Raw genomic sequence first — 15,563 nt, forward strand, 5'->3', positions numbered from 1 at the left:
CCTAAGATAAGCAACAGGGGTAAGATTATTCCAGGCAAAGGAAAAACATGTCAAAATGAGCCAAGAATGAGAAGGCATTGTGACAGAAACAAAGAAAGAAGAGAGTAGTGGCACAACACAAGCTTGTAGAAGTAGGCAGAGACCAGGTTATCAAAAAACAAGGCTTGTCAAATTACAAATAGATGTTCCAAGAGGAAATGGGGAGTTAATTAGGCAGGCTGACTTTTAAAACTGTATAGATACATATTTCAGTTTGTAATATATACACAGACAGAAATACACAATTCCGCCTAACATGTTAGAAACCATATGGTTAGAAACCATAACCATGGTTTCTCCAGATAAAGTTGAAATTGAGGCAAAGAAGGAAAAGGAGTGTATTCAGATCTAAACTTACAGAATCCAATAATACAAAAATTAATAAAGTAGCAGGGTCAAGGAGCCTCAGGAGGCTCTAATACAATACAGAATTAATAAATCCAAGGTGGTTTTCCCGGGGCCAATATTTATAAAGTCTTAAATTTCCACTTGTGTACTATTTGAGAAAAAAAAATTAAGCAATTTAGGAAACACATTGCATTTAAGCAGAAGTAGTAAGAACACCGTGTTTGCAGCTTACGCCATAAACCATGGATTTTGCTGTTGTTGGGTTTTCCTCAGTGTTAAGAAAGTTGAGTCCCTGATTCATCCTTTTTTGATCTTGAAAATTATATATTTATACGTTGTTTATATATTTATATATATTAAATATATACATATTTAACAAATTATTAGAATCTATACCAGCTGTCATGATTTTAAGGCATACTACTTTAAAATACCTCAAGATATTCTTTGTAGTATTTCATTAGTATAGTAAGATAAAGATGGCCCTAGAGTACACCAAAGAAATTGTTCTAGTAACTATTTTCTCAACTGACTCAAGGATGGTAATAGGTAGTTTCATTCTAGATGCATGCAAGAGAAGGCAATTCCTTACATACATTGAATGCCAGAGAGCATTAGAGCTTCATTCTCTCCCTGATCCCCAGTCAAGAAAGCTTCTAGAGTATCCAAAGAGCATCTACTTATGTTTATTCTGCATTAACGTATTTTTACTGTAATGACATAAATTACCTAGAAATCATGGAAGATATTTCCATATGAGATTCTGATAATCATTATAGTCTTTTTTCCTGAAAAAAAAATTTATTTATATCACAACAGAAGTGGTAAAGAACTTCTTGTATATGATTTTCTTTACAAAACTCTTTGAAAGACAGTTTGAAATTAATATGAGGTGACTTGAGATTTTGAGTTGTTGAATACATTAAGGTGGCAAGAGGGTGGTACACTTGGAGAGGTCATAGCTCTGTAAACTTTTTTTTAATGGCTTGAGTAAAAAACTCTCAGCTACTGACAACATGAATATTTTCCATGGATTCTAATAACAAGTTAAAGTAGATAATAAGAGCAGTTTATATTAGATAGTATACTTTTTTCCTACTGGCATTTTAATGTATTGAGGAAAGTGTTGCAAAAAAATTATGGTCCATCATAATTCTGGTTTCACTAAATTTATGTTGTATTATAAATTTAGGCATAATAAATATAATTACATATAAATACACAATAGAGGATAAGTCTTCATTTGTGATGAAGACATATTATAAACTTAATTTTTATATAGATTTCTTATCCAAACATTTCTGTGCCACAGACAACACAATGAATGATTTCTTTTGTGTATTATCATTGATTGGTGTATCTCCTACAATATCAGAAAAGAAAAAGAAGATACTATGTTCATTTTATTCCTTAGATCAGTACAATGGAACATGAATTTTCAATAAGGGAACATGGATTTGAAGTTCAACTGAGAGAGCTGGAAGACAGTAATCGAAATTCCACTGTTGAGCTGAGGCATCTCTTAGTGACTCAACAGAAGGCGGCCAATAGGTGGAAAGAAGAAACAAAGAAACTTACTGAAAGTGCAGAAATTAGAATCGGTAATTTAAAGTAAGTCCCTATTGTTTGATACATTTTACAGAATAAATTAACATTTAATGTCCTTGCCATAATGTTCTTTAAAAAATCTTGTATTTTTATTAAGTGAATATTTATTGAACTGTTTTGAAAATTATTAAGCATTATAAACCAGAACTCATACTGTATATTTTTGTAAATTTTACACATATTCTACAAAATATAATAATTTTTGTTGGAAATAGTTTAGAATCCTTTTTTTTTAGATTTTATTTATTTATTTGACAGATAGAGATCACAAGTAGGCTGAGAGGCAGGCAGAGAGAGAGAGAGGAGGAAGCTGGCTCTCTGCTGAGCACAGAGCCTGATGTGGGGCTTCATCCCAGGACCCTGGGATCATGATCTGAGCCTAAGGCAGAGGCTTTAACCCACTGAGCCACCCAGGCAAGCAGTTTAGAATCTTAACAGTCTTTGCATATAAGCATAGCATAAAAATGTTTTGTGGTTGCAACAGAATTTGATTGATTTGCAAAGCCTAAAGTATTTGCTCTGTGGCCCTTGAAGAAAATGTTTGCTGACCCCTGCCCAGAAAGTACTTGAGCTTTTATGCTGAATGCAATGGGGATGCTTTAGAAGGCTTTGAACAAAGTGAAATGATCAAGCTTAAATGTTCAACAAATCAGTTTGATTACAGTTTGAATAGACTGAAGAGGGGCAAAGGTAAAAGGGAGAAGGTAGGCGAGTACTGTATAATTGATACATAAAATGTAATTTGGATTAGGTTTTAAAGGGTTGGAGATCATTAAAAAAAAGTTTGAGCCATGTTAAATATGACCTGCCTAGAAAACATTTAAATCAGGATATCAACCACTCAGCTGAGTCTGTAAGTTTGGAGTTCAGGGAAGAGATTGCAGCAGGAGCTATAAATGTGGGAGTCAGTACTGTACACGTAATTTTTAAAGTCATGGGATGAGAACAGGTAGAAAGGAAGTCCAGGTAAATTAAGCTGTCTGAGGTCTGAGTTCCAAGTCTGGAGAGATAAAAATTCCATTGAAAGAGACTGAGAAAGAATACCTAGAGAAATAAGAATCAAGATAGAATGGTTAAAAAAAAATTTTTTTCAGGAGTATAAGCAATAATAATAGGTGATATTTACTTATTCGCACATAACATGTTTGCTGTTCTAAACGACTTACATGTGCTTAATCTTCACAACAACCCTACAAAGTGGATAACATTATTGTTTATTTTTACAGAGAAACTGAGGCTGAGGAAGGTTAAGGAACCAGTTCAAAGTCACATAGCTAACAAAATGGCCAGTAAAGACAATATGCTCTTTTTTTTTTTTTTAAGATTTTTTTATTTATTTATTTGATAGAGAGATCACAAACAGGCAGAGAGAGAGGAGGAAGCAGGCTCCCTGCTGAGCAGAGAGCCCGATGCGGGGCTCGATCCCAGGACTCCGAGATCATGACCTGAGCCGAAGGCAGCGGCTTAACCCACTGAGCCACCCAGGCGCCCCAGACAATATGCTCTTAACCATTGTTTTATAAAATGCTACTGACTGGTTGAGAAAAGTGAAGACAGAGAATGGACCTTTTAGTTTGGCACCCTTTGATGGTCTTTGTGAACTATGATAAGAGCAGTTTTGGTAGAATGGTGAAATAAAAATGTATTTAGAATGAATTTAAGAGAAGTAGAGAATTTCTGCTTCCAGTTTAATGGTGAGCTAAGCAATTTGAACCTCCACCACAACTAAAAAAGTTAGATGGATTATAAAACCCATCTACTAAGAGCATTAAAGAACTAACAAATAATTATTACCAATTTTGCCTTATCCCAGGAATGCAAAATTATTAAAACATTAGAAAATAAGTTAATATAATTTACCACATTAACTTTTTTATTTAAGATTTTATTTATTTATTTGACAGAGAGATCACAAGTAGGCAGAGAGGCAGGCAGAGAGGAGGAAGCAGGCTCCCCGCTGAGCAGAATGCCCCACACGGGGCTCGATCCCAGGACTCTGAGATCATGACCTGAGCCGGAGGCAGAGGCTTAACCAACTGAGCCACCCAGGTGCCCCACATTAACTTTTTTTAAAAGAAAAATCATAAGGTCTTCTCAATAGATACAGAAGAATCATTTGATAAAACTTGATATCCATTTATATTTCAAAATAACTCTAGCAAATGAGGAATAGAATTTCTTTAATTTTATAAAGTTATCTATTCTAAAGCAAACATTATTTTTAATGGTCAAAAAATGTTAGTAATTTTCCTTTGAAGATTGGGAAGATAAAAAAGTTCATTATTACCACTTCTATTAATATTTGTATGAGAAGTCCTTATCAGTGCACTGTGGCAAGAAAATGAAAGAAAAGGTATGAAAACTAGAAAGGAAGGAGGAAAACGGACACAGATGACTGTATATATAGTATATATAAACTGTATATATAGAGTGTATATAGACTGTATATTAGTGTATATAAAACATGACTATATATAGTAAGTCCAAAATTAATAGATAATAGGTTAATATACAAAAATCAATGTATTTCTACATATCTGCAACAAATATTTCAAAACAAAACTTCAGTAAAATTTACAATGCATCAAAAAACATCAGATGCTTGGAAATAAATCTAACAATGTGTGAGACTTCTACATGGGAACTATGATATCAGGAAGATTGAAGTAAGCCTAAGTAAATAGAGATCAGGTTAATTGATCAGAATACTCAATGTTGTAAATTTGTTAACAACTTCCCCCGTCTAGCCATCTATAGATTCAGTGTAGTCCAGATAAAAATCCTAGCACATGGAGCAGTATTCTAAGTATATTAAGTGAAAAAAAAAAATTCTGTATAGTATGTATAGTATTCTGCCCTTTAAGATGGGAAAGTTTATGGGTGTGTGTGTGTACATATATATACAAGCATGCTATATATACACTACATTCATACACATATGTGTACATTCTCTTCTTAAAAATAGGTGACCAAAACAGTAATTAAAATAGTTATCTATGAGGAGAGAGAAAAGAGTAAAGCTAGACTTCTTTGAATGAACCTCGTCTTATAGACATATAGGCTTGAGTTTGACAATATATAAATGTTCATATAATTATCTTTTAAATAAAAATTTTTTAAAAACCTAAAAATCAAAAGTAAAACAAATGAACTTAATTGTGTAGAAAGTTGATGGCTTAACTACACAGATAAATTATTTCAGGTGACATTAAACACAGTAATTAAACTGTATATCCCTACTGAGATAAATCCTAAGGATAAAAGCGAATGTAAAAAACCATAAACTGTTTTTAGTAGTTATATCATCATAAATAATATTGATGTTACTATTACTCTGAATCTTATGTTATAAGATAAAGGAATTGAATAATTGTAGAAATGCCTTTAAGAACCAGGATTTTTATAATAAGAAGGAAGAGACCCAAATAAAACTTGTATTTCTGCATTGAAATTGGGAATATTATCATGGGAACTCATGACGTGTTTTACTCATAAAAATATGTATTTCCTGGCTCTGTCTACTTAAGGGACACTGATATCACTCTCTCCACTTAAGGGACCTAAGAGGCACTGACCATTATTCTGTTGCTATGAGATATCCTAAAAGAAACCCAAACTCTCTAGAGAAATGATTGATTATAGATCTAGGATAGGAAAGTACAATATGAGCCTAGAAAACAAAAGGGGAGGAAGGTATCAAGATTATTTGGCACATGTCAGAAGGACCCAGGAGCCAACTTAAGTACGCCCCCTCTGGCTGATGTGGGAACAATTTGAACATCAAAAAGAACGTCTGCAGTAAATTGAAACATGTCAAATATATTAAAAATCCATGACTTCAGAATGATACTAAATTTAAAAAAGCCTTTGGTCACCTTTAGAAGATCCTATAGAACCGGCTCTTTCTGAAAAAAGATAAAGGAGAAAATCAAACTTTTCTTGTACTTTTCCTTTAGTCACTACTATAATAGCCCTTACTTCATTGGTTAGGGAACCAACATAGGGATTTTGCTAGTTAGTAGTTCAATGTGTTTGTTCTGATTATGCATCCCAGATCCAGGGAAATAAACACAGAATAGGATTATAGAAACACTAGTTGTGAGACTTAAGCCAAGAGTTCGTTGATGACCTGATCTGCATAAACCTGTCCTGGCTAGCGGGCCACAGTGATATTTGGGTCTCTAGGAATTTTTTCACAACAGTGTCCAGTAATCCTGAAGGTGTCTGGATTCCTCCTTCCCCACTATGTGGTCACCCATTGCACCCCACTGCTTGGTCACCTAATTTTGGAAATTAGGTCTTCACAGATCTCTTAGGGGAAGGCTATGTATATGGATGTATAACAGATTCCTTTTAAAGGAACCTGCAACCCCTTTCTTTATTCAAGAGGCTTTGAGTCTGTGACCTGACTCAAGTCTGAGAAATGGTTATAGGGCTGTAACACTTTCTTATAGTGATTCAAGTCAGGTTTGCTTTTCTATTTCTCCAAGTCAAGTAGTAGATTACCCATCAATTTCAGTTCTAGGGTCACAGTGATCAAACTAGCAGATCCCAAAGATCTCTGCAGATCAAACTCTCCTGGTAACTATTTCAACTCTGCTACCCATTCTAGTAATGATGACCACATTTTCTTTGGAGATTTAAGGCTGCTACATCACCCTTGCCATTGAGAATCCTATCATCAACACTGAATTCAGGAAACACTACAGAGCTCCGCAGGGATACTGGAACAACTCTCATGACTGTATTTCACTCAGTCTCTGTGGAGAAAATGTCCTTTGGATCCTCCTGAGGGGCAGAGTTGAAGGATGGATGAGCTGCTTTTATATTTAAAACAAAACAAAACAACAACAACAACAAAAAAAACTGGCTGCATTCTTCCAGTCTCCCCCAGCCTTTCGTAACTTCCTCTACACTACTGATTCTCAAACGGGGATTACTTTGTCCTTCTCCCCTCCCTGGAACATTTGTCTTGAAAATATCCAAAGACATGTAGGGATGATTCTGGATCTAGTGTACAGATGCCAGGGATACTGCTAAACATCCTGTAATGCACAGAACAGCTCCTCACAACAAAGGATTTTCCAGCCAAAGATATCAGAAGTGCCAAAGTTGACTAACCTTGCTTTACACCATAACAAGGATTTTCTTACATTTCACTATCATTCAGTATAGGTCACCCTTGAGCCCAAATTATGTTCAGCTAACCAAACAAATCAAGAAACTTGAGCTAACCTGAATCCATAATGTCTGCTTTGTGGGCCCACATTGAAAAATTTGGCCTAATCTAATGTTATTTCTTCCTCTTTAATACGGCATCCTTGGGATCCATTCTCGCACATACTCCCCAGGTTCTGTCTACATAAAAATGGCAGAATCGTGTAATGATTTTCAGGTAGTCTGCCTCCTCACAGGTCTTGTTTTTGAAGGTCATTCCCTAGAGCCTATCAGACTTGACTGGATCTAGATATAGAAGTAGTGAATGAAAGAATGAATGATGGCGAAGTGAATCCTGAAGGGAATCATCTCTTCCTTGTAAAGCAGCTCCTTCAGGGGAGACTGTTACGAACTCCTTAGGCAGAGGATACTTACCTTTCCATATAGTGTGGAAGGACTGCTTCTACTGGCAAAGGAGACATACTAGAATTTAGGGATTCAAGACCAGCTTCACTGGAGTCTGTCTGAATACATATTCCCATCTCAATTTTCAGGGAAAGAGAGACCCTGCAAGGTTGGGACTTCAGTTTGTGTTATAATTTAGTCACATACAGGGTTAGACTTTGCATTTCATTATCAGAAATCTCAGCTTTGCAACCGGAGGAGATAGGGTTTCTTTTAAGGTAGTCATAAGAGCTTTCAGGTCCCTAACCTGGACTTTGAGCTCAGAATTTAAAACTCTGAGCTCTTTATTGTGGATCCTCAAAGTTCTCCAGTGTACCTAGAAGTCCCATTATGTTCTTCATTTGGTAATATTTTATGTCCTTAACTACTTGGTCACTCAAAAATTTATCCTTTATAGGCGCTTGATTATATAGGTGATAATTTAAGTATTTTGCCATTGTACAGCATGGATTACCACTGTATCCTTTATCAGTGGACTTTAAATTAATCAAAGCAGAGAACCAATTCCAGATAATCCCGAACCAGTTTAGAGTACTCATTCGTGAGGTTATATTCCTCCGGGACTACTTCTGGAATTGAAACCAATTCCTATATGTATCAGGGTTTGTTCAGGAAAACAGAGCTACTCTGAGCGATATAGAATATGAGATTTATTTTGGGAATTAGGTCTGACACAGTTGTGGGAGCTGGTAGAGAAGTCAATGCAATGCATCTGTTGTTAAGCCTGAAATCACTATGGGCCAGCTAAGCTAGCAGTCATAAAGAAAAGCTGGATATGAATGAAAGCAACTCTAAGGACAGACTGGAACCCTGTTTTCATTTATCTGTCATCATCTCCAACCACTGCCATTGAGACCTGCAGGAAAAGCTGGTACCATTTACTTTGCTTCTGCACATGACTCAAGAGGCTGAAAGAAGACATCTGCCAAGAGGTAGAAGACAGAATTTCTGTGGATCCAAGTAGTGCTCCACACCAATATAGTGACCTAACATATCAGCAACAATGTGCATGAATTGCCACAGTGCCAGGTGCCCTGTCACCCTTCAGAGCCTGTTGCACAAATTTCTTTTATGGTCAACACCAACCCAGGACCAGGCAGGGAAGGGAATGCTGGGAAATGTAGTTCCAGCTTAGCTAAATTGTTGTTGTCCAAAGCTGCCATCATGTATTTATCATAACTTAGTGATGTTCACAATGTTTACATAAGGAAATAGGAAACCATATAATATAAAATAGACTTAAATGAACATCAGTCTAAAGATTACATTTATGATAGCTATAACTTGTTGAATATATACTATTTGACACTTTACAAACTCATGTAATGATCACAAAAACTTTATGAAGTAAATTCTCTAATATTCCCTGTATTAGGGTTCTCCAGAGAAACAGAACTAATAGGATGTATGTGTGTTTAAGTGTAAAACAATTATTTTAAGGAATTCGCTTATGTGCTTGTGGAGCTTAGCAAATTTAAAGTGTTTCTGAGGGGAAAAAACTGACAAGCTAGAGATTCAAGAAGGAGTTGGAATTTGAGTCTAAAGACATTCAGGCTGGAGACCTGAAGAGCCATTGTTACTATTCAAGTTTGAAGGTCATCTTTTGCAGAATTCCCTCTTGCTTGGGAGAAGTAAGCTTTTTGTTCTGTTAGGCCATTAACTAATTATATGAGGTCCACCCACATTATAGAAGGCATTCTGCTTTACTCAAAGATTTAAATATAAATCTCATCTAAAACATTTCACAGGGATGCCTGGGTGGCTCAGTCAGTTAAGTGTCTGCCTTCACCTTAGGTCATGATCCCAGAGTCCTGGGATCAAGTCCTGCATCAGGCTCCCTGCTCAGTGGGGAGCCTTCTTCTCCCTCTCCCTCAACTCCTCTCCCTGCTTGTGCTCTCTCTCTCTGACAAATAAATAAATAATTTTTTTTTTTAATTAAAAAACTAAAACTAAAATATTCTCACAGAAACATCCAGAGTAGTGCTTGATTAAACACCTGGGCACCATGGCCCAGACAAGATGACACATAAAATCAACCGTCACACTCTCCATTTTACACATGAGGAAACTCGAAGCTTAAAAAAATTTATAAAGATCCATAATCCATTGTCTGCAATTTTAGATTTGAAAAAACTCTAACAATAGAATTTTCCTAAGTTAGGTGGCTACAGTTCGGGTAACGAGACCTGACTTGAACTGACAGGTGGCTTTTTATGGTATAGGTATATCTATGTCTGCACACATACCCATATACACTTACAAACATTTCATTTTTAGTGCCTATTCGTATGTTTTACTAATAAATATTTCTGACTCTTGTAATCTTTATCCAACTCTAAACCTCTAAAATACTTTTCTTGGAAGGCTTAGGCTTGGCTTAATATTGTATATGTAACTTGTACATATCAGCTAATTACTCCCAGGAGGTTATTGATAGTGAATGTGTTTTGTTTTAGTTTATATTCTCTGAAGTATCAAGCAAAGTACTTTTCCAAAAGAAAGCACATAGAATATAGAATGTAATTGGCCTGGAGTCTGTCAAAATAGTTTTAACACAACCCTATCTATTGCTTTCATCTGGGCTAGAAAGCTTGTTAAGGCCCTTTACAACTTGTGACTTCAAGAATAATCACATTTTATTAAGGAATTTTTACTTGATTCCCTGGAGTTGTCCCATTATTACAAAGGAGTCTGTGAGTTGTAAGATCATCCATATTTTTTGGTAGGATATTTTATTCAGGAAGATCAAAGAACATCTTCAAAAATTATAGATATCTTAGACTTTAAGTCTTATAGATCTTAGATTCTGTACATTTGTATTTTCATATATAAGAAATATTTTTGACCAATAAACACCTTAATTTATGCAACAAATGTCCTATAAATCAAATTTTTACATCTGAAATCATCTTAAATGCTCTGGTTCATTCTTTTAAAATAACCTGTAAAGTAAGTGCTCTGGGAAGGAAAATTTGTATAGTTGTTTTCAATTATAGACAAATCAGTGATTCTCACAAATTATTTTTCCTCCAAAACATAAACTGAGGCAGAACACAAAATAGAGTTGTCCCCACATGTGGTATACATAAAAGAACAGAACAGAGTGAAGATGAAAAAAAAAGAATAGACTTGAATCACCTTAGGGGAAGATGGGAACACACTGGTGACATTAAACCAGATGGGCTATAATCATAAAAAGAAATTGAGTGAAATACTTATTTTAGTGAAAATATGCAGAATAAATTTGAAAACATGAAACTTTGTTAGCTGTGTTGTTTTGTTTTGTTTTGTTGTGTAGCTATCAATTAACATTTTATTTTTTTAAGTTTTTAATTCCTGTTCATTAACATACTGCATTATATTGGTTTCAGGCATACGATATAGTGATTCAGCAATTCCATGCAGTACCCAGTGCTCATCACAAATGCACTCCTTAATCTCCATCAGCTATATAGCCCAATGCCCCATTCTCCTCCCTTCTCTTAAGCATCAGTTTGTTCTCTATAAGAGTCTGTTTCTTGGTTTGTCTCTTTTCTTCCCCTTGGCCCATTTGTTTCTTAAATTCCACATATGAGTTAAATCATATGGTATTTGTCTTTCTGTGACTAACTTATTTCACTTACCATTATACTGTCCAGCTCCATTCATGTCATTATAAATGGCAGGATTTCATTCTTTTTTATGGCCGAGTAATATTCCATTGTATGTGTATATGTATATGTACACATACATACCACATTTTCTTTATCCATTCTTAAACTGATGAACACTTGGGCTGCTTCCATATCTTGGCTATTGTGAATAATGCTGCTATAAAGATAGGGTTGCATGTGTCCCTTCGAAATAGTGTATTTGTATTCATTGGGGGAAAACCCAGTAGTGCAATTGCTAGATTGTACAGAAGTCCTATTTTTCACTTCTTGAGGAACCTCCACATTGTTGTCCAGGGTGATTGCATTAGTTTACTTTCCCACCAACAGTGCATGAGTGTTCTTTATTCTCCACATCCTTGTCAACACCTGCTGTTTCTTATGTTGTTGATTTTAGCCATTCTGATAGGTGTGAGGGGTAGCTGTGGTTATTTCATATAATCACTCAGTTCCTTTAATACCTACTGATAATATTAACAAGGTGATACTGGATCGGAAAGTCATCCATCTTTAGGTAAAACTCTTCCCAGTGAACTAAAAGGCTTCTTTGGATAACAAAAGGCTTCTTTGATTACTTAAAACATAGTTTTCAGTATTTCAAGCATAATAGATGTTAGGAATAAACATTGATCTGGTGTGAGAGTCGAAGGTGGGAAATACACTGCAGAAGAAAAGATCCAAAGCTCAGCAATGAATAACAACTTTGGAGGAATGTATCTGCTGGAACGTAAAGGGATTGGTAACCAAAATTAATAGTAAATGACATCTTTAATGATTCCTAGTTTATAGATGCTATAATAGTGTTTATATATTGAAATATATCTACTTTTTTTAAGATGCAGTAAATCTTGACACTAAAAAATAATGACTACAGATATCTAAGAAAGAAATACTGCAGAAGAGAGTTCTTGTTTAGTTATGTTATGGAATACTGTTTCCACAGAGTTGATTTTCACTTGATCTCTGTTCAAGAGTTTCTTTATCCACTTCATTGCTGAATTATTAATCTCTTTCTCCTAAAGCTTTCACTGTGGCGCATTTACGGGGAACTAGGCAGGAAGGAAAGGAGGGAGGGAGGAAGAAAGGAAGGAAAGAAAGGAAGGAACCAGGCAAAAATAAACCATAGCTTTAAGACTGTACATAGAACTGCTGCAAGAATGCTTATGGAAATGCAAATGGAGAGGAGAAGGGAGTTGGGGGAAATTGGAAGGGGAGATGAACCATGAGAGACTGTGGACTCTGAGGAACTAACTGAGGGTTTTGGAGGGGAGGGGAGTGGAAGGTTGGGTCAGCCTGGTGGTGGGTATTGTGAAGGGCACATATTACATGGAGCACTGGGTGTGGTACATAAAACAATGAATTCTGGAACACTGAAAAGAAATTTTAAAAATAAATAAAAATTTAAAAAATAAAATAAAACCTAACAATGGACGCCAAAAAAAAAAAATAAATAAAAAGAGAGAGAGAAAAGAAAAGAAATGCAAATGCCCGTTAGCAGTACACTGGATAATGGAATTCATTTTTATTACTTTATATTATCCTGATACACCTAGACATTCCTTCTTCTAGCATATTCCTAAAACTGAAATTGCTGAGTCATAAGGTATGCATATTTTCAACCTTAGTAGAAAATGCCTCAGTGTTTCCCAAAATAATTGTAGCTATTTACATTGTTGCAAGTAGTAGAGTATATGAGAATTTCTGATAATCCTCATCTTCACTCAGTGAATTAAACCAGATGTGTTAAATTGTGCTACTCTAATGACTACTGGTTTCTCATTGCAGTTTTAACTTGCAACTCATATTTCTACCAAAGTTGAGCATCTTTTTATATGTTTATTGGCCTTGTGAACTTTTATTTTGTGAAGTGTTTCTTTAGGCCTTTTAACCATTTCTCTATTGAGTTGTTTACCTTTTTTTAAAGTGTTGCAAATATCTTCTCCTATTCTGTGGCTTATCATTTCTCTCTTCCCCAGTTCCTCTCTTTTGATAGTTCTTAATTTTAATGGAGTCATATGTATCTCTTTGGTTTTATGATAACTGCTTTGTGTGTCTTATTTTAAGAACTCTCTTTCTATCCTGACCTCTAAAGATATTCTCTTTCAGCTTAACTGCCAAAAGCTTTACAGTTTTACCTTCTACATTTAAGTTCTTATTTAATCCAGAATTGATTTTATGTACAGAGTAAGGTAGAAGTCTGTTTTTTTCCAAGTGGTAGCCATTAATCCCTGCATCCTTTAATGACAAAATTGTCATTTCCTCACTACTTTGTAGTATCCCCTTTGTCATAATTTCTGCCAAATGTGTGTGTGTGTGTTTCTGAGCTTTCTTATGTTTCACTTGTCAGTCTATCCTATATCATTACCATACTGCTGTGTTCTTTATAGCTTTAGAAGATACTTTTGAAAACAAACACAAGATTAGAAAAGTGATTTGATATCTGATAGAACCACTCCTGTTAATCGGTTTTTTAAAAATATCTGTTGTTAGCCATGGGCATTTCCATATTTATATAAATTCATATTCATAAAATTGTGTTCTTAAGTTTCATTAAGAAACGTGATGAGATTTTGATTGGGATTACATTGGCTCTCTAAGTAAATGTGAAGCAAGTTAAAATAATTTGAAATTTTAAAGATTCCAGTCTTTTGGCCATGAATCTTTCCATTTGTTTACATCTTTTTAACACCTCTCAATAAGGTTTATTAATTTCTTTGTACAGTTAGATTTAATTGGTATTTTTTAGTCCTTAATATTTTTATATTGTAAATAAAACCTCTGATTTTATTTTCTGACCTTTGCTTGTATAAGAAATGGAAATACTTTTTGATACTGATTTTTTTTTACCACTAACCTTGCTCAATACAAAAAGCTGTAGATTCTTTTGGATTTTTCAACAGCTTTATTGTGGCATAATTTGCATACTATGTAGCTCACTTCATTAAACATAAAATTAACTGATTTATGGTAATTTTACAGAGTTGTGTAAGCATCACTTCAATCAGGTTTCAGCACATTTCCATCAAACCACAAAATCCGCCATGCCTCTTTGCGGGCAGTACCAACGTCCTGTTTCTGGCAATCAGTAATCTACTTGCTGACCCTGTAGATTTGCCTGTTATGGACATTTCCTATACACAGAATCACACATTATGTGTTCTTTTGCATCTGGATTCTTTCCCTCAGTATAATGTTTTTGAGATTCATCCATATTGCATCGTAGATCAATATTGAGTATATTTTTATTGATGAGTCAGTGGAATGGATATATACCACATTTTGTTTATCCACTCACTAATTGATGGGCCTTTGGATTGATTCCACTTTTTCTTTTAATTGTGGTAAAATATACATAAAACATTTACCATCTTAGCCATTTCTTTTTTTTTTAAAGATTTTATTTATTTATTTGATAGGTAGAGATCACAAGTAGGCAGAGAGGCAGGCAGAGAGAGAGAGAGAGGAGGAGGAGGAAGCAGGCTCCCTGCTGAGCAGAGAGCTGGATGTGGGGCTCCCCGAAGGCAGAGGCTTTAACCCACTGAGCCACTCAGGCGCCCCATCTTAGCCATTGCTAATTATACATTTCAGTGGTATTAAGTATATTCGCTTTGTAATGTTACTATCATGACCCATCCTTCTCTGGAACTTCTTTTCATCTTGAAAATTGGAAACTCCATACCTATTAAACTAAATTCTCCTAGTGCCCTCTTCCTTCTCCCCGGGCCCCTGGAAACCACCACTTCACCTCTGTCTCCATGACCTTGACTACTCTAAGTACCTCATATAGGTGGAACCACATAGTCTTTGTCCCCCTGTGACGGCCCTATTTTACTCAACACAAAGTCCCTAAGGCTCATCCATGTTGTAGTGTGTGCCACAATTTCCTCCTCTTTTAAAGCTAATGAGGGACTTACTTTTTGTTTTCTGTATACATCACAGTTTTTTGGTCTCCCATTTCTTGTTTATTACTGTCTTTTTATGTTTAGCTGATTTTCTTTAATGAAACCTTTGAGTTCCTTTCTCATTTCTCTTTGTGTATATTTTATAGCTGTTTTCTTTGTGATTACCATGGGGATTACACATAACATCCAAAAATCTGATCCTGTGTTCCTGTGTAGCTCTGTCCCCACTCCTTTCAGTTGTTGATATCACAAAATTATACCTTTACACATTGTGTCTAAAAACATAAACAATTTTTTCCAAAATGCATTAGCCTCCTACATTATATAGGAAACAAAATATAACTCTACTTTTTTATTTTTTACCTTATTTAAGAGACTAATACATTTTTTAAAA

The 15,563-nt window shown here is 35.1% G+C and overlaps 1 protein-coding gene across 4 annotated transcripts in view; it reads left to right on the forward strand.

Moving 5' to 3' along the window:
* The window catches only part of SCLT1 (sodium channel and clathrin linker 1), a 181,189-nt gene that overhangs the window by 131,731 nt on the left and 33,895 nt on the right, over positions 1-15,563 (forward strand). For all 4 annotated transcript variants that reach the window (XM_032857691.1, XM_032857709.1, XM_032857719.1 and 1 more), the window contains one exon: positions 1,802-1,998. In XM_032857691.1, the coding sequence (XP_032713582.1) occupies positions 1,802-1,998 (197 nt within the window). The remainder of the gene's footprint in view (positions 1-1,801; positions 1,999-15,563) is intronic.

The sequence above is a fragment of the Lontra canadensis genome, unplaced genomic scaffold (genome assembly GCF_010015895.1).
Source record: "Lontra canadensis isolate GAN:19392208 unplaced genomic scaffold, GSC_riverotter_1.0 scaffold1, whole genome shotgun sequence".
Classification (NCBI taxonomy): domain Eukaryota; kingdom Metazoa; phylum Chordata; class Mammalia; order Carnivora; family Mustelidae; genus Lontra; species Lontra canadensis.